This window comes from Dinoponera quadriceps, unplaced genomic scaffold (assembly GCF_001313825.1).
Source record: "Dinoponera quadriceps isolate SergipeBrazil2010 unplaced genomic scaffold, ASM131382v1 scaffold586, whole genome shotgun sequence".
NCBI classification, from domain to species: Eukaryota; Metazoa; Arthropoda; class Insecta; order Hymenoptera; family Formicidae; genus Dinoponera; species Dinoponera quadriceps.
Window position 1 is genome coordinate 2,015,851 of NW_014554764.1, and position 21,383 is coordinate 2,037,233.

The 21,383-nt window shown below is 43.9% G+C and overlaps 4 protein-coding genes across 10 annotated transcripts; 2 read left to right on the forward strand and 2 right to left on the reverse strand.

The window, feature by feature from the left end:
• The first annotated feature begins 555 nt into the window (after positions 1-555).
• LOC106741593 (U2 small nuclear ribonucleoprotein auxiliary factor 35 kDa subunit-related protein 2) lies at positions 556-3,667 on the forward strand. Of its 2 annotated transcripts, none has more exons than XM_014613735.1 (4): positions 556-1,455; positions 2,040-2,341; positions 2,559-3,086; positions 3,198-3,667. In XM_014613735.1, exons 1-4 carry the CDS (start codon positions 1,204-1,206, stop codon positions 3,565-3,567), a joined length of 1,452 nt encoding a protein of 483 aa, XP_014469221.1. In that variant the 5' UTR covers positions 556-1,203; the 3' UTR covers positions 3,568-3,667. The 2 variants fall into 2 exon arrangements, with proteins under 2 accessions (XP_014469221.1, XP_014469220.1); XM_014613734.1 differs by having other exon boundaries at positions 558-1,455; positions 3,195-3,667.
• Positions 3,668-4,414: 747 nt separating this feature from the next.
• LOC106741560 (putative serine protease K12H4.7) lies at positions 4,415-7,207 on the forward strand. Its single transcript, XM_014613689.1, has 10 exons — positions 4,415-4,612; positions 4,724-4,905; positions 4,987-5,170; positions 5,291-5,339; positions 5,405-5,540; positions 5,924-5,990; positions 6,068-6,284; positions 6,363-6,495; positions 6,849-7,018; positions 7,098-7,207. Exons 1-10 carry the CDS (start codon positions 4,415-4,417, stop codon positions 7,205-7,207), a joined length of 1,446 nt encoding a protein of 481 aa, XP_014469175.1.
• A 245-nt stretch (positions 7,208-7,452) lies between these two features.
• On the reverse strand, positions 7,453-10,297 carry LOC106741577 (alpha-tocopherol transfer protein-like). The gene is made up of 6 exons (XM_014613711.1): positions 9,784-10,297; positions 9,305-9,464; positions 8,976-9,037; positions 8,700-8,893; positions 7,863-8,076; positions 7,453-7,747 (listed from the first exon to the last, which is right to left on the reverse strand). The coding sequence occupies exons 1-6, from the start codon at positions 9,956-9,958 to the stop codon at positions 7,542-7,544; spliced, it is 1,011 nt and encodes a 336-aa protein (XP_014469197.1). The 5' UTR covers positions 9,959-10,297; the 3' UTR covers positions 7,453-7,541.
• Positions 10,298-16,452: 6,155 nt separating this feature from the next.
• On the reverse strand, positions 16,453-21,330 carry LOC106741633. Of its 6 annotated transcripts, none has more exons than XM_014613837.1 (3): positions 19,972-20,084; positions 19,588-19,826; positions 16,453-19,310 (listed from the first exon to the last, which is right to left on the reverse strand). In XM_014613837.1, exons 2-3 carry the CDS (start codon positions 19,638-19,640, stop codon positions 18,269-18,271), a joined length of 1,095 nt encoding a protein of 364 aa, XP_014469323.1. In that variant the 5' UTR covers positions 19,641-19,826; positions 19,972-20,084; the 3' UTR covers positions 16,453-18,268. The 6 variants fall into 6 exon arrangements, with proteins under 6 accessions (XP_014469323.1, XP_014469322.1, XP_014469318.1 ...); XM_014613836.1 differs by having other exon boundaries at positions 19,993-20,082; XM_014613832.1 differs by lacking the exons at positions 19,588-19,826; positions 19,972-20,084 and adding an exon at positions 21,144-21,330.
• Positions 21,331-21,383: the final 53 nt, after the last annotated feature.

Sequence of the window (21,383 nt, forward strand, 5' to 3'; positions counted from 1 at the left end):
GCTCCGGCAGGCAAGTATAACGGTAAACTTCAGGGGCGTAACGGCCAGGTGCACGCTCGTCTTTAATAGGGAAGCAGCTACCTGACAATCCGGCGGAAGTGGCTAAAAGTCACGTAAGCGCCGCTTTAATATTTAAACCTGTGGACATTCGTGGAACTTCGGAAAGGAAGAGAGATGAAAGTCGCGCGACTTAAAGTACGGATTTTGTCGTTCAACTATTTGGTCGCGATATGTTACGTCGGGCATTTCAATTCACTAAATGGCAAGTGATTTCATTCTCTGGTACCAAAACGAAGATCACGCGAAACGTCTTCGCTTGAGGATACAATATCGGAGCATGGCTCGTATTAGTCTTCTATCTGTCATCAATTAATTAACGAGCACAAATCCTCATTTTTATGATTTTACATAGACGTGGAAGGGAAATGAAATATCGTGTAAACTTCAGAACGTTGAAGTTGAACGTTCGTCTCTTTCTGCGGCTCTTTCGCAATGACCTTCGCGACAAATACGCCAAGCTGTACTATTTTCGCGAAGTACTTAGCGAACTCGAAATAGTACACACTCCCGAAAGTTGCGACTACTATTGGCACGGCCGGATCTTTCGCGGTGTGTCAGTAAACTTTTGTGAATGAAATCATTCGGATTACGCGGATTTCGCTGAATCCACTTCAAGAACGGCCAACGCCGCACCATCTCTCGGCGAGGTCGCGAACACACGTGTTACCTGCGAGTGTCGATTTTCACCACAGTAAGGCAAAAACTACCCGGTAATTCAATATTCGACGAGAAACGAATAATACGCAATGCCACTGGCATCCGATGGTATTTGAGGATACGCGATAATACGTATTATCGAACACCTCGTCGATCGAAATTGGCGAAAAGATCTCTACCGATGGAAAACCAAAGCGAAATTTCGAGACGAGACACGAACCCCCCGATTTCGCGCCCAACATCACAAGTGATACTCCGTGCGATTTGTGAAACAGTTATCGTTTTATTTTACGATTCCCTGACGATCGGCGATTCCGACCTCTCAGCGTCGTTCGTCGTGCCGTTCGGTGTTGTTGACGCCGAGATCAATATGGCGACAGACACGTGCCATATCACGCGTACGACGCTGGTGGTCAATCGTTCATACGTTTCGACGTGATTACCCACAAGTGTTTCGACGTCGTGCACGTTCGCGGATTCGCAAGGATGGAGAAGCGCAATGAGACCAAGATGCGTCATAAGGAGTGGCGCCGCATCGTAAAAAAGGAGCGTCGCAGACGTCTGCGGCGTGCGACCGCCCAACAACGTGACGCCGATGAGGAACGGCTGAGGGCAGCACTGAACAACACCGTGGAATATTTGAAGTGGTGCGACGAGCAGGAGAGGTTCAAGAAGGAAACGGAAGCGCGGGAGCGGCGAGAGCACGAAGAACGGGAGAAACAATGGTTGGAGGAAGAGGTAATGCTTTGATTGCGAATTTAAAACGTCCGCCAGCGCGTTTAAATTTCAAGAGTTGCTTTCGTTATGCCGAAAACAATTACCCCGTCGTTGAAATAACACTGACTTGATCTAAGTAAAATGGTCATTTCAATACTTCTTAGCAAATATTTACTAGAAAAATAGAATATTCTTTTAAATATCTATCATGCTGTATGATAATTTCTTAAATTTAGAACTATTTTACACTTACATTCAGTAATTCATTTACTAAATTCAAGTATTACTACGTTCAAGTATTTATTGGAATATATTGAAATTGATAAAAATACTATTTGATTTAAGAGGCTGAAAAACAGGTAATCATGTTTACTTAATTCTAATACTTGATTTTTCTATATATAACGCTATATTTTTCATAGCCATACTTAATATATTTTTTTTAATATTCAATTTGTTTATTCAATAAATTTCATGTCTGCCCACAAGAAATATATAAATAGGCAAATTGAAATATTTCACGGAGGCGTGTGTGACGCTGATATCGAACGTGTCGAAGGAAATTTTTCCGTAATCGGTCCAACCGTCGCCTTTCGATTCCCCAGGTACGAGCGCGAAAAGAATGGCAAGCTCTTCAACAAAAGAAGGAGGAAGAGAAGCAGAAACAGTTGGAGGAGCAGAGGAAGATGGCCGAGGAATTGGAGGCAAAAAAAGAAGCATTCCGGAAGAAGGAAGAAGAGCACAGGCGCAAGCGAAAGGAGCTACTGCGGAAACGGGAGCAGCTGCAGAAGGATATCAACGATTACATCGAAAATCGAGCGAAAACACCCGAGGCTCTGCGAGAAGTCAACGAGACTCAGCCCGGGAAGGATCTCTGTCCGTTCTTCATGAAAACGGGCGCTTGCCGGTTAGTCCGTCGAACGATGCGATATAAGATGACAATGTTGAAATTTCGCGCATCTCCGGATCTGTACAGACTTTTTGCCATGTCTTCTCGTTAAACCGCGGAAGCGTTCCACCTGAAGGCTGCCGGAAAATTAATTATCAATTCCTATGAAATTACAATGAAATCGAATTGAATTGAGATAAAAATTAAATTGTTTTCCGACGTGCCTCATTTTCAGGTACGGGGATAAGTGTTCGAAAAATCATCGAATAGTCTTCCTGAGCAAGGTGATTCTGATCCACGGATTCTACTCGCATTTTTCCCTCGAGAAGAACTCAGCGGAATACGACACCGATGTGACGCTCGAGTACGAGACCTCGGAGACATGGCAGCACTACCGCGAGTTCTACGAGGACGTAATAAGTGAGCTGAAAACATATGGCAGAATAAACGTGGTCAGGTGTTGCTGTAACACGGAGGCGCACTTGCGCGGCAATCTGTACGTCGAGTACCACACGGAGCGCGAGGCCACCAGAGCCTGGAAGAGGTTGAATGGACGTTGGTACGCCGGCAAACAGCTGAAGTGCGAGTTCGCCAATCTGAAATCTTGGCGAAGCGCCATCTGCGGGATGACAAAGTGCCCGAAAGGCACGGCTTGCAATTACCTGCACACCTTCCGTAACCCGCGGGACGAATACAGCATCAAGGAAGCCCGACGCATGAAGAACACTCCCCAAATATCGAACAGCAAAAGAAGCGAACGCAGGTCGGTTGATTCGTTATCCATCGGCAAATTGTTGCGAGTACAATGTAACGAAATCAATTTCCCAGAGTTTTCATTATTATTTACGAAATCTCGAATCTGTTTCTTCAGCAGGAGGAAGTCCAGGTGGGAGGAATCCGTTCGAACCGACAGCCAAGAAGAACGCGACTGGAGATGGTCTGAATCTCCTGAGATCGAGCTAGAGCCTCGGACAAACGACGCGGAGGAGAAACGCACTCATGTCCCGAAGAAAGAACGATCGCACAGATCTTCGCATGATGGAAGCGAGAGCAGTTTGAGGAGCTTGAACAGTTCCCGCCGTTCGAGATCACCCGAGGAACGCCATCGATCGAAGAATCGCAAGAGAAGCCACGACGACGACGAGGAGACCGCGTCGGACGGTCGCTCCTCGAAGAAGCGCAAGAAAAAATCTAAACGAAGAAACGACAATGAGAATGACCACAAAAAAGCGAGAAGGAATTAAATACAACGGGAGTCACTGAAAATCCAAAGACCGCGCAAATATATATTACATATTTTACATACGTATAAATATAAAATATATACGCGTGTGTGTATATAAAATATATATTTTATATATTCTTTGTATATATATATATATGTCGAATATATATATATGTATGGAATATATATCAAATATATATAAAGACAATATTCCTTCGCTTTACAGCGTCGAACTATTCTGAGATGAGTTCTTTTGTACATTAATTCTAACAAACTCTGTCAAAGACTGAGCACTGAGTTTTGCTTAAGTGCAAGATAACGTTCGACATTAAGTGTACAAATGAGCGAATAATAAACGAGTATTGAGAAGAAATGCGTGTGTGCGTGTAATTCCATTTGGATAGCGTGCGATTCCATTGGTTTCCCATCCCGTCGAGTCGATCATTCGAGTCGTCGCAACGACGTCGCAACGACGATAAATAAAGTATGTCTGATTACGAGAGACACCTCGCGCGTCGTCTTGTTGTAATTTCATTTCGACACATTTTATCGCGCGACAAGCACTTGCATTCGCATGCTTATCGAGCGACACCGTCTCACTGGAGGATCCTCGCGAATTGTTATTGTAGCGATCTGATTTCTTCAAACGCTTAATTGAATACGAAATAAACGCCGTCTAGAGCGTTATCGCGCGATTGGAGATAACATATCGGTGATTATCAGCAGTCAAAAATGAAACGGTAAATATCAATCCGTCACAATTTAAGTAAAGTGTCTCGAGCGCGCTTTAAAAGACAATCGGCTACTCTTCGTGCTACAATCAGGAAATAAACTTACGACGATTCGTTCTCTCTCGACGACTCGTCATGATCGTGCTGCTCAACGCGCTGCTCGTCTTGTGCTCGATCCACCCTCTCGTAAGCGGGGTGGGTTTTCGTGGGTTCACCTACCGCGGTCTGGATGAACCGGAGCCGATAGGACTCAACGTGGAGGACGTGATCGAGGGTTGGATCATTCAACCGCTCGATCATTTCAACCCCCGTGAAAATCGCACCTGGTTGATGGTAATCGTCGCGTGATTACCTTTGGGAATTTCTTCGAGTAGGAAGGAAGTACTATCCGTTTTATTCGGAGAAGCTACACTCACGAAATAACACTCGCTGATCGCTCCGCAGCGTTACTACGAGAACTCCGCGTTGCTGAGAGCAAACGGGCCCATCCTGATCACGATCGGCGGAGAATGGGCGATATCGACCGGATTTCTGCAGGGTGGACTGATGTACGAGATCGCGTCCACTCACGGTGGCATGATGTATTACACGGAGCATCGCTTTTACGGGAAGAGCAGGCCGACAAAGTACATAAGTATTCCGCAGTTCTCGCGTCGTGTACCGTAATATGGAATCACGTTCTGAAAATCGATCCCGCACGAATTTAGGGACATCAGCGCGGATAGTCTGCGATTCTTGAGCGTCGATCAAGCGCTCGCTGATCTCGCATATTTTATCGAGACGAAGAAAAAGGAGAAGAATTTGGAAAACAGTCCGGTGATAGTGTTCGGTGGTTCCTACGCTGGCAATATGGCAACGTGGGCACGGCTCAAGTACCCTCATCTCATTCAGGTATCTCTTATCGTCTTGACTGTGTATCTTGAGAATTCCAACCTCTCGCGGAGAAATATATCAAGAAGTTTCTTAAGGATTTCTGAAATTTCTGAAATATATGAAAAAATGTCTTTCAAGGGTGCCTTAGCTAGCAGCGCACCGGTTAACGCGAAAGCTGATTTCTATGGTAAACCATATCGATTAATTAAACATGTCTCCCATGAATGTCGCTAACCGCTTTCTTTGCCTCAGAGTATTACGAAGTTGTGACGAGATCGCTCGGCAGACACAGTACGCAATGTGTGGCGGACGTCAAGAGCGCGTTCGACTCGGTGGAGGAACTGCTGGCCGCGCCAGGCGGCCCCGAGAAACTCAAAGTTTATTTCAAGTAAGACAATGACTCATATTCAGCAGCTTACATTTATAGCCGTTACTTGTGGAACTGTTCTCACAAGATCTTCAGATTTTAATTTCAAATCGAATGTAATCTTTCGAATTAAATCGCAATTATTAGTACAACGTAACATATATCGTATGATTCGATTGAACAGATTCAGATCTAATTTGAAATTCAGATCTCATGTGAAACGAACTTCAAGTAACGACTATTGCGTAATCGTAATACGAGTCCAAATATATTATAAGCCACGGACGATTTTTTCGCACTTTTTTACGATTGCGATGAAACGAATAGAATGAAAAAATAAATGGATGAAGTAAGCGGCGATTAATTAAAAGAATGATTTCGCGACCATTGGATATCGACTTTAGCTTGTGCAAAATGCCGGATGTGAAGTCTCCCAGCGATCTCGGTTATCTGATGAATTCGCTAGCAGAGGTGCGTAGATCATCGATAACGACGAGCCGATAAGACCGTTTTGTTTACTTGACTATTCGATCATTCATTGTGATCAGGTGTTCGCTGGAATCGTCCAATATGACAAAGTCGAAGATGGTCGCACGAAGATCGCGGTATTGTGCGATAATATGACAGCGACGCATCTCGGCAGCCCTCTGCAGAGACTTGCGCGTCTCGTCGTGAACTCGGACGGTTGCCTCGATATGAATTACGAGAATTTCATAGCGAAATACCGTGAAATCTCGTGGGACGCGCCGGCGGCAGCCACTGTCAGTGAGTTCGACCTCATTCGTCTAACGAAACAAACGAAGGCGCGATACAGCGTTTCACGTAACTCTGCAATGTTTACAGTGAGACAGTGGTGTCATCAGACCTGTACGGAGTACGGTTATTATCAAACGACGAATTCGGATAAGTCGATCTTCGGAACCCTTTTCCCGCTGAGTTACTTCACCGACATGTGTATCGATCTATATGGCGATTAGTAAGTATAATTACCTTCGAACGTAGAGCACCAAAGTCAGTTGAACCTGATATACCGAATATTAAAAATTGCAATATTAAAAAAAAAAGATTTTAGAAAGTAAACGAATTTTAAAGCAGAATTTTTCGCCTCTTAAAAGTAAAGAAAATTGATATATAATACTGTTATTACTTGCGTGAAGCTCATCATCGTTAATTGGTACTCAAAATATCCCGGGAACTATTGGGCCGATTTAATGTGGTCAGCTGAAAAATTCAAACATTGGCCCGTTTTTCGAGCCATTCGGGTGTATATAGCCCCTTAATATCAAATTATTCCCAATCGGAAGAAGAAACCAAACGCGTTGATTCTAGTTACAACGGAAAGTTACTGGATTCACGAGTCAGGAGGACGAACATAATGTATGGAGGGCAGCGGCCGGATCTAACGAACGTGATTTTCACGAACGGCGATATCGACCCGTGGCATGCTTTGTCAGTATTAGAGGACCTTAATGCTTACTCTCCGGCTATTCTTATCAACGGTAATCGAACGAGACCGATCGAGAGAAGTCCTCGTTTGCTCTACAATGCGACATGAAACGTCTATCGTTCTATTTTCAGGATCTTCGCATTGTCGCGATCTCTATAGCGACACAGCCACGGACGTGGAGGACTTGAAGAAAGCCAGAGCGAAGGTTCGCGGCATAATCGGTAAATGGCTCTCCTCGTGAGGAAAGCTCTCGTCGGGAGTTTCCCGTGAAACGTCGCTCACCAACGTGGCGGTTTCTGGGACAAGGACAACATATAACGTTTCTTTACAACGCATCGATTGTGATATGTTTACAAAAGCTATGTACAATACCGGGGATATTTGTATGTGCGCCACACAATTACAATGAATCTAACCGTATACAGTAGCTACATAGTACAAAAATAATATTACGTCCACTTGACACCTTGTGCTGTATAATCAAAAAGATCCCTCCTGGCCCGCCGATATTGATCGCGACTCCGCGCCGACTTATTCCACCAGATAGGCCCGCGTGAGCGAAACGAGTGAGGGCATCAATCGACTTCGAGTTTCCGGAAGGACCCGGTGATGCCGTACATCGTGGAGTCGTTGGGGCCGACGCTGGAACAGCCGAATCCTTGCTTCAGGGCCGAGACCGCGCCTTCCCGCGCCTTCTCCGAGTACAGCTCGAGGCAGACCTTCATCTTGTCGTGTCTCAATAACGTGGGTCTTATCGCCATCAGCTCTTTCCGCCATAGATCTGCATCGGGGGGGAGAAGCACGGTTTATTGTGTCCTCGAATGGGACGACGAGACTTTCTCTCCTTCTCGAACGTCGATACGTGGAGACACGCGGTGAAACGCGCTACTAATTACCGATCATCTCCTTCATGGGAATGGTGCCGCCGTACTCTTTCGGCAGCATGCTGGTGTCCATCTTGCTATTGATAGCATCCTCCAGACTCGTGTAGAGATTGATGCGTTTCTTGATCTTGTCGGAGATGAGAGACATCCCGAAGTCCAGGGCGAACTTCAGCGAGGGGTGCGCGTTGATCGCGTGTACTTCCTTGTGCCGCATCGGCACGGTGCGCTGAAATAAGTGTTTATCATCTGCTCGTGACTGTCTGCGCGCTTCTTTCTTCGTGACAACTCGAATAATTAGCTTCGCCGTCAATTTCGACTAGCCGGGTACCCGAGTCCTTCAGTAACTGAGTATACGACTATAATTTCAAACGTGATCGAGGAAACCGGTTTCGGTGCACGTCGAATGCTTCATGCGAGGATAGCGGAATGAAATTTCGTTACTGTCGTCCTTGGTTCACGCGTGTAACGGAATCAGCTACGGTTCGATGGCGAAAACGAGGAAACGTTTTCGCCGCTTTATCAACAACCGTCTGCCGTTTCAAAGAAGCGAATAACGACGCTTGCGAGCAAAACCTATTCATCTGTACCGTTTAAGTTGATTCTCGGCGTATGCCGACATGGTCCGAATTATGTGCGTCAACGAGAATTTTCGAAGATGGTAATTGTCGCGAGACGACTTCGCTTTCACGAGACATAAATCGTTTCGTAAACTTCAGCACGAATATCGCGCGAGGAGAGATTACGTAACGTCGTTTAAAAATATACGCATCATCTAAAAGAAGCCTATCGCGTCGATCGAGTTAGATCAAACTCGATGGTGTGCATAATTTATTAATAGTTCGATCATACCTCGCCATTTTTCACGATGCGCACGGCCTCCTTCGGAGTGAAAAGCGTCAGATGGGGGAAACTGACGCCGGCACCGTCGGCGAAATGCACGTAGCCACGTATTTGGCTCTCCTCGTCTTCCATTAGCGACTCGTAAGTGATGGCGTGGATTTTGCACATGTCCGCGTTCGTGTATTTATGCGGATCGAATACGCCTTGGGTGGAGAATCACGCGCGCAATTAAATCTATAATACTCAGCGCCTCGAGCGCGCCAAAGGAAAGGCTATAACACGTACCTGGTCGAGCGATTATTACGCGACGGCCCTTCGCGTCGCGGCCGGGTGCGGCGAAGAGGTATCTAAAAGATAGACGAGCTGGCGAACAAGTTCCTGGCGATAACGATACGCATGGAAAAAAGAATTAGCTCCCACTAGGTAAAAATTAATTAGCTGTATGTCCATATAATACAATTGAAATTTAATTCATTTAGCTATTTTTTCCTTGTACTTATACTTAGTTTTTAACCCGTCCCGACTAAAAACTAGATTTGGTAACCAAATTTCAGTTGTGTTATATAGACAGCTAATTTCTTTCTTCCGTGCGACTACTCGCGACGACTACTCACCCGAGCGACAATAAATCCTCCATGTTCGGCTCCGTGATGTCCAAGTTGTTGAAAGCCGGGTGATATACCTGGCGGAGCAAGAGGTACCTCTCTGTGGCTTCCTGTGCCATCGGCACATTGAATTTTTTGCATCGTAAGAATCTTAGTAAGAATTGCCCATCTGACGAGAGATGACAGATTAATGACGTGCGTCTGATCGTCGATACACAAAATCGTAGGACCGACGCTACTCGCTAACAATTTCTCTACGAAATAATCTCCGGAAGTCTTTTTTTTTTTTCTTTGGAAGATTATGAATTAATTATCATCTAAAGCTGTCTGGGATGTGTGTTAAAATCTTAAAATAATTCGACGAATCTATATAGTTATCGGCGAAATGAATGCCTTCGTATGTTCACTTCCCTTTCCGCGTGATCGGTATCGGATCAACCTTTGCGCTAGTATTTCGCGTCGATCGCTACTCGACGTTACAATCTCACCCAGACGGCAATTTTGAATACGCGGATTCATTTTGATCCAATTGCGCATCTGCTCGAGGGCCTGATCCCTGGTGTTTTTGTCCTCCCTCAGCTCATCTTTCGCAAGTTTTTGCGTCTCCTTCGAGAGAGTGCACTCGTACTTATCCTCATCGACTACCCACTCGACTGCTCCCATTTTCGCGGCTTGCTTCGAGAGGCGAGTGTTGACCTACTTGAGCTTACAGAGACCTGGAAACGTCGTGACGTGATGTTTAATCTCTGACAGTTTGAGCAAGAACGCGAACATTTCCGAGTGGAACTCGCGCCGCCGCATCCTTCTCACGAATAACGACGATCATACTTCTGGGAGAAGGATGAAATTCACGAAATGGGAAAGAAACACAAACTCTGCACAAGAAACCAGCGAATCTCCTGCTAATTTGACAGAAACATCTGGGAAGAGGTTTGACACCGTGAACATTACTCTAACGCTGCTCTTTTCCAATCTGTAGAATTTTTCATATATCGGACACGAAGAGCCAATTCTACCGGAATAATGATGCCATTTCGATATTTCTCGACATTTCTTGATCTTCGTATATTCACTTTTCTTTGTGCTCGCGCTCATCGCGCTCATTTTTGTGTTGCATCCCGAAATAAATTATCCGTGCGATTACACGACGCGACGCGCGTTTTCACTTTCTTTCGGGGCGACCAGATGATATCACCACGCCTGCGGATGAACAGCTGACCCAGTTCTTCGCGCGTCCATGAAACAAAGTGTCGAGAGAAATGCGCGATCCCTCGTATTTCCCCGTGAAAGAAAGAAGCACAGACGATTGCGCCGCCAGCTGAGATCGCGCGAGAATTCTCGGGCCTTTCGTCAGGTCGTGACATAACGATTAGCATGGTCGAGAAATAGCGAGTGTTCTCTTCCATCGCGTGTATGATTCAGAGTACTCCCTCCCTTCTCTCTCTCTCTCTCTCTTTCTCTCTGTCTACATGCATGTGCCTGCCGCCAGCCTGTTTCGCAACCACTTTCTCCGATTATGCAATATGAGTAGGTTGTTCACCCATCTTTGTTCGCCGAAACAAACGCGTGGCTGCTGCGTGCAAGAAGAGATATCGTTATCATCTCAGATTGCATAGGCGCTACCGCAATCACGACACAAAGCTGCATTTTTCTTCTCTGAGCCCGCGCTATATGAAAAAGTCTCACACGGTTAATGAAGTGGGAAAGAGCGAGTGGAGGCGCCGTTGAGAAATCGCTGTGGCTCCTCTATTATTACCCCGCGTAAACCACCATTCGCGACGACAAATACGCCCGGCGAGTAATCGTTCGCGCACCGTAATAGACTTATTATTGCCGCCGAAAGATTTACCGTTCCCTCTCTCCGACTCTCTTCCACTTGATTCGACATCGAACGCTCCGCGCTCCAGAAAGCACAGGTAGCCATGAATTGCGCAAGCATTATGATACTGCTTATCGTGAACTAGAACCGCAAAAATCATCTTTACACGTAATACCCGTTACATGGCCGTTCAAGGAGCAATTCGGCGCGAAACGGCTACGAAGGGAAGCCTGCGTGAGGCTTGGAGAACTGACGATCGCAGAGAATAAAGGAGAAGGTGGTATTATGGCTCCCTTTAATATCCTCATTATTAGATGACGAATTCTAGCGATTACTTATGGAATAAATATTTTGTTTAGTTAGTATAAGTAATTTATTCAATAGTCCGTCATTACGCAATGACATTAATATGCTAATGTACAAGTCGGCGTATATTATAACGCGTTTTTACTTTCGAGCATTTCGAAATGTTTTCAGAGTACATTTTAGCATTTAATCGCACATACTTTCTCATTTTTCTTAAAGTCAGCCGTATTATCATATAATTATCGAATATATGCTTACTTGAGCATTTCGTTCGTTATTTGACATTTTATTCAGCTCTACATATTTCGAGTTTTGCAAAGTTAAGCAATAACATGGGCAATTTTTCCCTTTCTTCCTTCTCCCTCTCACTTTATTAACATAGATTTAATACGACCTTTTTCTCGAAGTTTCCATGTCGAAATAGCTGTTCGATCAAGTCAATAATTTAAGTTGTATTTCAAAGTGTCTATTAGTTTTGTAGAAATTGTTTTTTTTTGACAGTTTGCAACTATTTTCTGACAAGTCGGTATTTATATTAAAAATTATAATCATTGTTATAATCATTAAAAATTATAATCATTGTTACAATCATTAAAAATTCTAATCATAGTTATAATCACAATTATAATCGTTGTTGTTTCTAAGAGTTTATTTTGAATAAATACATAAATTTGGAACAAAAAAACATCATAAATAATTCATAAATATTTCATAATTTTGAGTCTAGAATTGATCGAATAATACTTTAGTGAATATAATCGTTAAGTTTTCAATTTAAAACACTGACTATTAATATAATTACTATAAAATGTAAATGAGGAGAGAGAGAGAGAGAGAGCAGAATATTATCTTCTTGTACGCGATTTTATTTGTATCATTGTGGGACACGCGTCGGCCCTGAATTAGACGAATCTCGAGATCGAGAGGTCGAATAGACGAGGAATAATAATAGCGGGACGCTCATCGAGCGTCAAGCCACGCCGTGTCATCGTCTCACGTCGATCTCGCGCGATAGTTGATGAATGTAATCACGATTAGTGCGTACGTACGTATGTACGCACGTATATGCGACGATCGCTACGATACGATGGAGCTAGTTAAGGGAGCAGTCTTCTTCCGTGTAGAAAGTGCCACTTATCGTGTTACCGTCCGCGGCGAGCTTTCATCCGTGGCGTCGATCGTTGTTACGCTTGTAAGAGCTTTTTTATAAGAGAGTATTAGGAGGTCGCGTTACGTCAGACACCGATGATAATCTCTACGCGTTTTCACGTTGATTCGCAGCGTCACCTTTACCTGCCGCTTTAACGCTGCCTGCTTGCTCGCTTGCGCAATCGTTACGTGGACGAACGACCCGCCGAAGGGCTCCGTCGTGTATTACGAGGATTATGTCATGGGGCTTTCGATCGTAACTCCGTTGCAGCTGGTTTCTTATGCGATCCGATCATCGTGAGGGTAATGATCGCGTCTTTTCCGCGCAAATTTCCCGCGAGATATCGACTCGGACAATGACGACTTTCCGCCTTGTCAACATCTCATATTCCTGACCTTTGTTAATCGTGACCTTTGCGAGCAAGGACGAGGACACGCTGCTCCGTGAATCGTCGCGTGAATTGAAATTCGCACGGCGTCGATCGGTCCGACGAATTATTCCGCGACGCGTGATCGAATGGCCTAAAGAGTAAGGACGTCACTGACGTGAACGTCATGTATGACGTGCGGTTGTCTTATAGAGTAAGATCATTCGGACACGGTTGATATGAATGAAATATTAACGCAGCGTGTTCTTCGGAGAACCAAAAGAAGCTACGCTTATCGCGCTTGGGGAACTGATCGCAGTTAAATCGTTAATCTCAGGCACACATCGAAATTAATGAGCGGAACTAAAGTATATGCCGACATAATAAAAAAATTATTACTACAGGATATTCCGAAAGCTGTGTGCTTTGTGCGTTGCTTCAAGTACTCCAGATTCCCGGCAAATCCAGATTTGATTGTCCTGTGGCAAAATTTCAAGATGAAACGCCGTATTTGTACAGAGTTGAGTGTTCGGACTGCTAAGTTATTTGATAAAGCGCTGTTCGCGGTAAAGTGCAATGAAGATCAAATAGAGGACGAAGTACTCGTATCGATTTCCTTGTTTAAAGCTTTGTTCCTCAAAAACTTCGAATTCGTCTTCCTTTTTCAATTGACGCACATTGTATGGAAGATTTAAACCGCTTAATCGTATTAGTATGTTTGCTAATACCAATATTCGGATATTGTAGATTTCTCTTTAATTTAACACCCGACACGTTTAACAATATTATTATAAGGAGCATTAATAATTAATTAATTATATAATAATACGTGTTTACTCTGCTGTATTTGAATATATTCTGTAATCCCAAGGGAAGTTTTATCCCATTAATAAATTCAATTTAAGAACCACTGATAGGTTAAAAAACGACGACCGTCTGACTTAATTCGACATTCGGTATCTATGCGGTTTCAGACAAGCGTACGAGGAAATGTGAAATAAGAAGAGAAAAAGAATTTACACACGTGTCAAATCCTTAATCCTAATCGTACGCTTACTCGATGTGGTCTCTTGACGGATGGCGCGAAATCCGCAGCGACTCGGGTGTCTCCTACGTTCTCCAATACTATACTAGATATCGTGATAATGTGAACGTACCCCGTTCGTGGTACCCCAGGTGCACACTTGGACGCGACTGCCCCTCTCTCGTCGCTCGGACGCTCTTTTATAATTTCCAGCTCCTTCCTCTCCTCTTCCCCCGTTTCCAATCGCGAATGAGCGAACGTGTCCTCACGGGGACCTGCGAATCCTTCGAAGTACCTCGAACTCGGCCTCTCTTTTTCGAGTTATTCCTCCAGAGTACGAGTTGATTGCCGCCGCAGTCGCCGGCGTGCTTGCCTTTAAACTTCGCTGACCAGGAAGTCGCGGAGTGCGCGCTGTTTTGACTGCGTTCTACCCTTTTATAGATAGACTCTACATCGTCAATCTAAACGATGCGCAATAGTTTCGTAACGATCTCCCCCCGTGCCGCCAGTATATACATATATTCGGCTCAGTTTTAACCAAGAATCGTTTATTTCGTTCTTTTCATCTCGCCGCTCCCCTCGTCGTCAGATTTCCGCAATTAAGGTCATTACGAATGTGCACGGCTGTCTACCAGTGATCAAATAATTTCTTTTGCTAAAGCAAATGACGGTAGCGTTATTTCCGATTTAGCATTCAAGAAAGTGTTCCGCTGGCCCAGTTAGAATTCTAAATGTCAAAGGTATAGCGTATCGCTGTTCTTTGTATCTGCTAAATTATATGTACATATAATTTATCGCAGCAACATTCTAGCGAACAACTGTGCAAACAAATTTAGGTCGTTTCTAATATTTAATAAGAAATGTAACTGGAATTAATCCGGATGAGCTCTCCACCAGAGAGATTTTCTTGCTAAATTAGGCAAATAGTTCCGATAAAAAATCTGCCTCTTTCGCCTATATCGATTAGATACAACTCACATGAGACATTGAAGTGTTTGCTAAATCTTTATCCATCTTAGCTTCCGCGGCGTATCGTTGCATGATATATAAATTTCTGATCCTTCGAGTTATCCTGCTGTACCTTACTATTCTCGTCTCGAAACGTTCGAAGGAATTGATCTGACACCTTTTAGTTCGCTTTAGCAAGGGGAAAAACTTGCTATTTCTCGTCCAAATGTAACACTGTAATGTGCACTCCCAATATTACCATAACTACCGCTTGCATAGCAAATATCGTTTGAAAACGCGATTAAACACAATCGAAGCAAGAAACACGCAACTCTTATCTCTCGTGTCCATAAACGTAATCAACGCTCAGGAAGTAGAAACGCTCCTTTCAATTTCGAGACGCGGTTTCATTCATGCTACGAGCGATTTGCTATTTTCTCCTTACGAAGAACTTTGCAAATTGAATAACAGCTCAATTAATAAATTCTTATCTACATATTTCCGCGTTTGTCCTCGCACCGAAACACTAGAGCGAGAAGGATAGACGTGGGAAATTCTCCGCGGATTTCCCGCAAGATGCAATCCCGAATTCTAACTTCGAGAATCTTGGCGAAGACCTATCGTTAATTTCTCACTTTTCCTTGTTATTTATAGAAAATATTTAAAAGATACAACTACGATAAAACTAATAGCAAGTCAACATCACCGTAGGCAACCTTGATCCGGAAGATGTGATTACTCGATGTCATCAAAACGGATGTAAAATGACACCTGCGGGCGTAACGAAGCTGAAAATAATCAGTAAGATAAGATTTCGCAGCTTTGCGCAGCGAACGGCGATCACGTAGAGGGTTGCAAAACACACAGGATGTCCGCATCATCGCAACCTTAATGAATCGTTAAAGGATTGTCGAGTAAAAGTCGGCCTCCCGCAGCGACAGAGAGTAAGAATTTGTTTCTTCTCGCTCGCCTCCAAGCCGGCGTCTTTCCCCCCCCCCCCCCTTTTTTTTNTTTTTACGGAAGAGATTAGAGAGATGGCTATGATAAAGCGATTATTTTCGGGAATATGTAGACTTTCTCTGTGCGCCGGCGGACGTTCGAGGAAGTGGAGTAACGGGTAGGAATTGGAAGTGCACGATGTAACGCGCACGGGGGTCTCTACGTATTACAGGACGAACGTAACTTCTGACTAGTTGCATCATTCGCGCACGTAAGAGGTAAATAAGCGATACTTTTTATCCTCAAGACGTAACACTGTGTACGAACTGGGGTTTCAACATTGATTGATTTTTATATTACGCCAGGAGAAAATATTGTATAACGGTGGTTGAAGGAGTAATAAGTGAATTAGCATAAATATAGAACACGGATGACAATCGCAATGAACGAAATTTCACTTTCTAAAAATAAACTGACGAATATCAGTACAAAATTTACTTGTAAAATGTTGCGTGCTGAGTCATTGCCGCGTCCATAGTATGAGTACGGTCGCGAAAACTGTGGACGTTTTCACAGCAAGACGGAAAAAAATTACGGAAAAAAATACAAACCTTTATATTTATTAAAGAAACTTACTTAATACAAAACTATAGGTTAGGCACTTCTGTTCTATTAATTACGACTAATTACTTATATAACTTGAAAAAAAAAAGGAAAAATATTGAGCAACGTGGTTTTGAGAAATTCCAACTTCGGAAGCTTGATGTATCACTAAAAAGTTTAAAACTAAAAGCAGAAACTTATGTTTCTGCATATACCGAAATGGCAGTGATATCGATATAGTTGTTAATTTTTGTGATGCTTCAAGTAAGAATAAAACATTTGTTTCGAGTTCTTCGCTTCGTTTTTGGCATTCTTCCTTAAACCTATAATATACCCAAGATATTCGATGCATCATCAAAAAGGCTGATCTTTCGGCTTTTAAGTCTTTTAACGGACTCACGAGAAAAATTATAATCTATTACATTTGTACATTAAAAATCCTATTTTAATCTACATATACATATGAGGAATATATATATATATATATATATATATATATATATATGCATATAAATAATATATATGTATATGTTGGGTGTAAAAAGCACAGCCCTTCCCCGACTGTTCGACCATTTGATCTCCGAAACCGACCTCGAAAGTTAAATCAAACGAGATAATTACTTATTATGTGATTACGAAGGAAGGGGGAGAGAGTAAATGAAAAGCAATACGAAATCGAGCAACTTTTCATGCTTGTGTAAGAACGATCGCCGGTAACAACGTAACCAGACGCTGTAACGTTTATGGTCCGGTCGCGTGTCATTACGAAGCTTCCACACGCAAGGCGCCGCGGTCACTCACATCGTCACGGGTCCAAGTGCGATTGCACAGGTGACGGAAGAAAAAGGGGAGGACGATAGCTTCCTAAGTAGAGTCCTAGATATTACATATTTCCCTACCCAGAAGTAACCTTAATGAACGTGACTTCGCCTAACCGCGCGTAACCACTTCGGATTACCGGGTTTCGCCGGATACGTACGAAGCGCACCCCGTGATCATCTCTCGCGGTGAATTGCGTCGGGAACACGTCGTCTTCCCTACGATGATCCGGAAGCGATGCACGTGGAAATTTCATCGCGCGTTCTCTACCAACGTACCGTGACACGGATGTGCGAATTTTATGCTTTCACCGCGAAATGAAATCAATGCGCGCCGCTCGTCTCCTTTTCGCGGCGCTCATTATCGGGGAATTATTTTTTTGGAAACCGGCGAATCCGAACGACGATCTGATGAAACCTACGCGGAAACGCGCTTCAATGAAATCAGTCGCGGACCTCGGAACATACACGCTCGCTCACTAGCTCGTTCGCGATAGGAACGTAGTCTTAATGCCATCGGAATACGTTTACGAAAAAAAAAAAGGAATTAGCTCTCATGGCTGAAAACTAGCTAACTATATAATATTACTGAAATATAATTACTAGATCTAGTTTTTACCTATCGCAACTAATTCTTATGACTACTAGTCGTGCACGGAAAAAAAGAATTAGCTCTCATAGCTGTCTACATATACAATTGAAATTCAGTTATTATACCAGACCTAGCTTTTAGCCGTGAGTATAGTTATAAAAATTCGTTCCCACAGCTAAAAAAACGAGGTCTAACTAAATTTCGGTTGCACCATATAAGTAGCTAGTTTTTAACTATGGGAGTTAATTCTCTTTCTTCCGTGTTGCAAGTAAAATAATAACGTGTCAAAAATAGACGCTACGAACGTGTAGATATTCTCGTAGTGTTGTATTTGTGTATTCTCGCTTCAGTCGTAATCGCATTATCACATTTCCTGCCTTTCGACGAACCACGTGAGACCGAACTTCTTATTTTCTACCAATAACCTGTACTTTACTGTAGGCCCCCTTGCAACCAGCGTTATTTGTCACCAACTGTTGCTTGACAGATTCGAAATCGTCGTCGGAAAGCGTAATTTCGCTGACACGCGCCGCGTCGATGATGCACTTCTCTAACACGTCCTCGCCCAAAAGCTCGAAGGTGATCACCTTGACGTCGAGATTTGCGCCGGCGAAAGAATCCCTTATCGTCTTCGCGCTTTGATCGAGATCTATCTTTCGCAGTAAATCGTCGTCCATGCGCTCGACGTTGAACACGGCCAGCACGGTAATGTACTGATTGACATCCACTTTATCATTCATCTTCAGGAAGTTGACGACGTCCGCCAGGTCGTGTTCCTTCAGATTTTCCAAGACGATTAGCTTCGGATACAAGAAGGAGAAGCCGACATCGTTCATGGTTAGACTGATCGGCGAGAAGTACTGACGGATGGAGTATATCGGAAAGTTGCTTTCTATAATCTGAGTTGTGTACGATTTGCCGACGCCTGTACCGCCCACGAGAGCCATCATCTTCAAGACAGGCTTATCCAACTGAAGATACTTCCCCACAGCTTCCACGGCTTGATCTTGACCGTAGACCCGCTTCTTTAGTTCGACTGAGATATTCGCGAAAACGGTACTGTGCTGATAATTCTGCTCACGAAGCACGAGAGAGGCGAAAATGACACATAGCGGAATTAACAAGAAAAGGAACAGTTTAATGAAACTGTAACAAAAAGAATCGCTCTCCATTCTCGTCGAATGTTTCGGTACGAGCGATCGAAGTCCCTCTTTCATTTTCTCATAGGTCTTCGGCTGTACTGGTATGTCCTCGTCTGCGGAATCTTCCTTGGCAAAGTTCTCCGGGGGATCCTGTGCGATATCCTTTTCCACAAAGTGAGATTCCTCTACTTCCATAAGATCTTCCGATTTAACTGCGACTGGCTCTTCAGCATTCCCCTCTTGTGCATCCCCCCCATCTACGTCTGTCTCTAAGTATCTTGCTATTTCTATTATTTTGTAAGATTTCCTGTTAACAAAGAAACACTTGACTAACGACATTTGAAAACTTCTTCATGTACTCCTCTGTATTAAATTAATCGCACTCATTGACCTATCGAATGCTCGGCATTTAAATATTTACCCCTTGAATCATTCGATCACTTTGATTAAGTGATCATTGATCGCTTGTTATAAGAAGGCTACTAATATAAATATACAGAGACATTAATTCAGCACCAAGAGAACAGACTCGAGACGACTTTATCCTCACACACTCATTAAAGTTACACTAATGAAACCAATACCTAAGTAGAGCGGTGTTTTCTTCGGACATATCCTTATGGAACATCCGAAACATGTCTATCACAGGTGATTTTAGGTGGACAGATTTCTTTTGTTCTAATAGCGCAAATACATCCAATTCCAGAAGCAGTATTTTTGAAAGGCGAATTACCACGTTTCCAATTTAGCAGTGTCAGATGACTAATCAGAGATCGGAGAGATCTTGTCAACTCCTGTTATGCCAGACAGAAACAGAGACCTCCTGGGACAAATAAAGCGTATCGTCAGCCGCATAACCTTCAAACTACGACGACGACAATGCGGTGTTTGACGCCTGCGCTACGCTCTTGTCAACTTTATCCTGCGAAACATGGTTCCAGGAGGATGTGTTCGGTCAGGCGAGTTACCTGACGTTCGTCTGTCCATACCGTGTGTCGTAAACAGCGACGAAAATCTTGACAGAGGCGCCGGGGAAAGATATTGAACGCGCAGACGGGATTAATGTGTAAGCAATGGAGTCAAGACGAATGGGTCTGTACTTTATAGTTGCACCGCTGAACTGGTGCAATAAGTTGAAGTGAGAAAGCATATACTTGTCTCGCTACAACTTATCGCTCCTAGTTCAGAAGTGCAGCTATAAAGAACATACGAAACGCAAGCGACGCGCGCTCTCTCTCTCTCTCTCTCAGCCCTCTTTGATTTCAACGTACAACTAAATCGCCGACCGCGATGAATCACGAGGTTTTTCGAGTCAATCGATGGAACTTTCCTAACATTCGTCATACAATCGAGACATTCTACTTTATACGTGTGTGTTCAATAAAGCCCCGTTACTACAAATCCGGCATCCTCTTACCGCATCTTTTCATCTTTTTTACATATTAATTAACCGATTATGTCCCCAAATTTTCTCGAATTATTCCCTCAATATGAGAAATATTCATCAGAATGGCAAAGACATATCGGAATCATCGGTCATGATTAAACCATTATCGCACCGTCACTCAATTGAACTTTATTACCGACCTGCAAAAAGAAAAATATGTGCTCACTACTAGGTCTAAAGTTCAGTTACACCATCTACACTCGCAGTCTCCCCCTCCTTTCAGTCTTCAAAGAGCGATCGTATATTCGTTACATGCCGAGTGCAGAAGGTGCAGAAAGACATGGCTGCGCGCAGGCAAGTGCTCCGAGAACATGTCACTGTGATCAGAGCGATGCCGCCGGCGAAAACGATTGTCCGCGTTCAGCAGAGAAAATAGCTCAGCGCTAAACGATTCCCAATGAACACCAACTAACAGTAACACAACATCAATGTTATCATTTCTCGCTCAACAATGTAAATGCAGTATAACGCGCGTATTATATAACAGTTATATTACTGAGTGGGAAATCGTAACGTGAATGTTATGTTACTGTTAGTTGGTGTTTACCGGGTTATTCCCCTCGATTGGCAGATTCTCCTGGATTTACGGAGAATCTGAAAGAATACTCCAGTCACAGACATTAGCCGCTAAGCGCACGCTGATCTTTTTTCTGCGCCGAACGCAGGTGTCATTCCCACATCGCGAAGACGCACCTGTAACTCGCAGCGGAGTTCTTAAAGGAGTACAGAAGAGTCCTGAGCCGTAGACGCGATTTCCACCTCCGGTCCGGCAGAGAGCGAAATTCGCGCGACATCGCCGACGACACGTGCACGCCCGACGAGGAGGTGTTCGCCGGTTCGGTTCGCGCGTTCCCCGCGTTCATCGCGGGCAGCCGTGTTCCGCGGTGTTCCGCCGCTTCCGGCGTCCTGGCACCTCAGTTCCTGCTCGCGTAT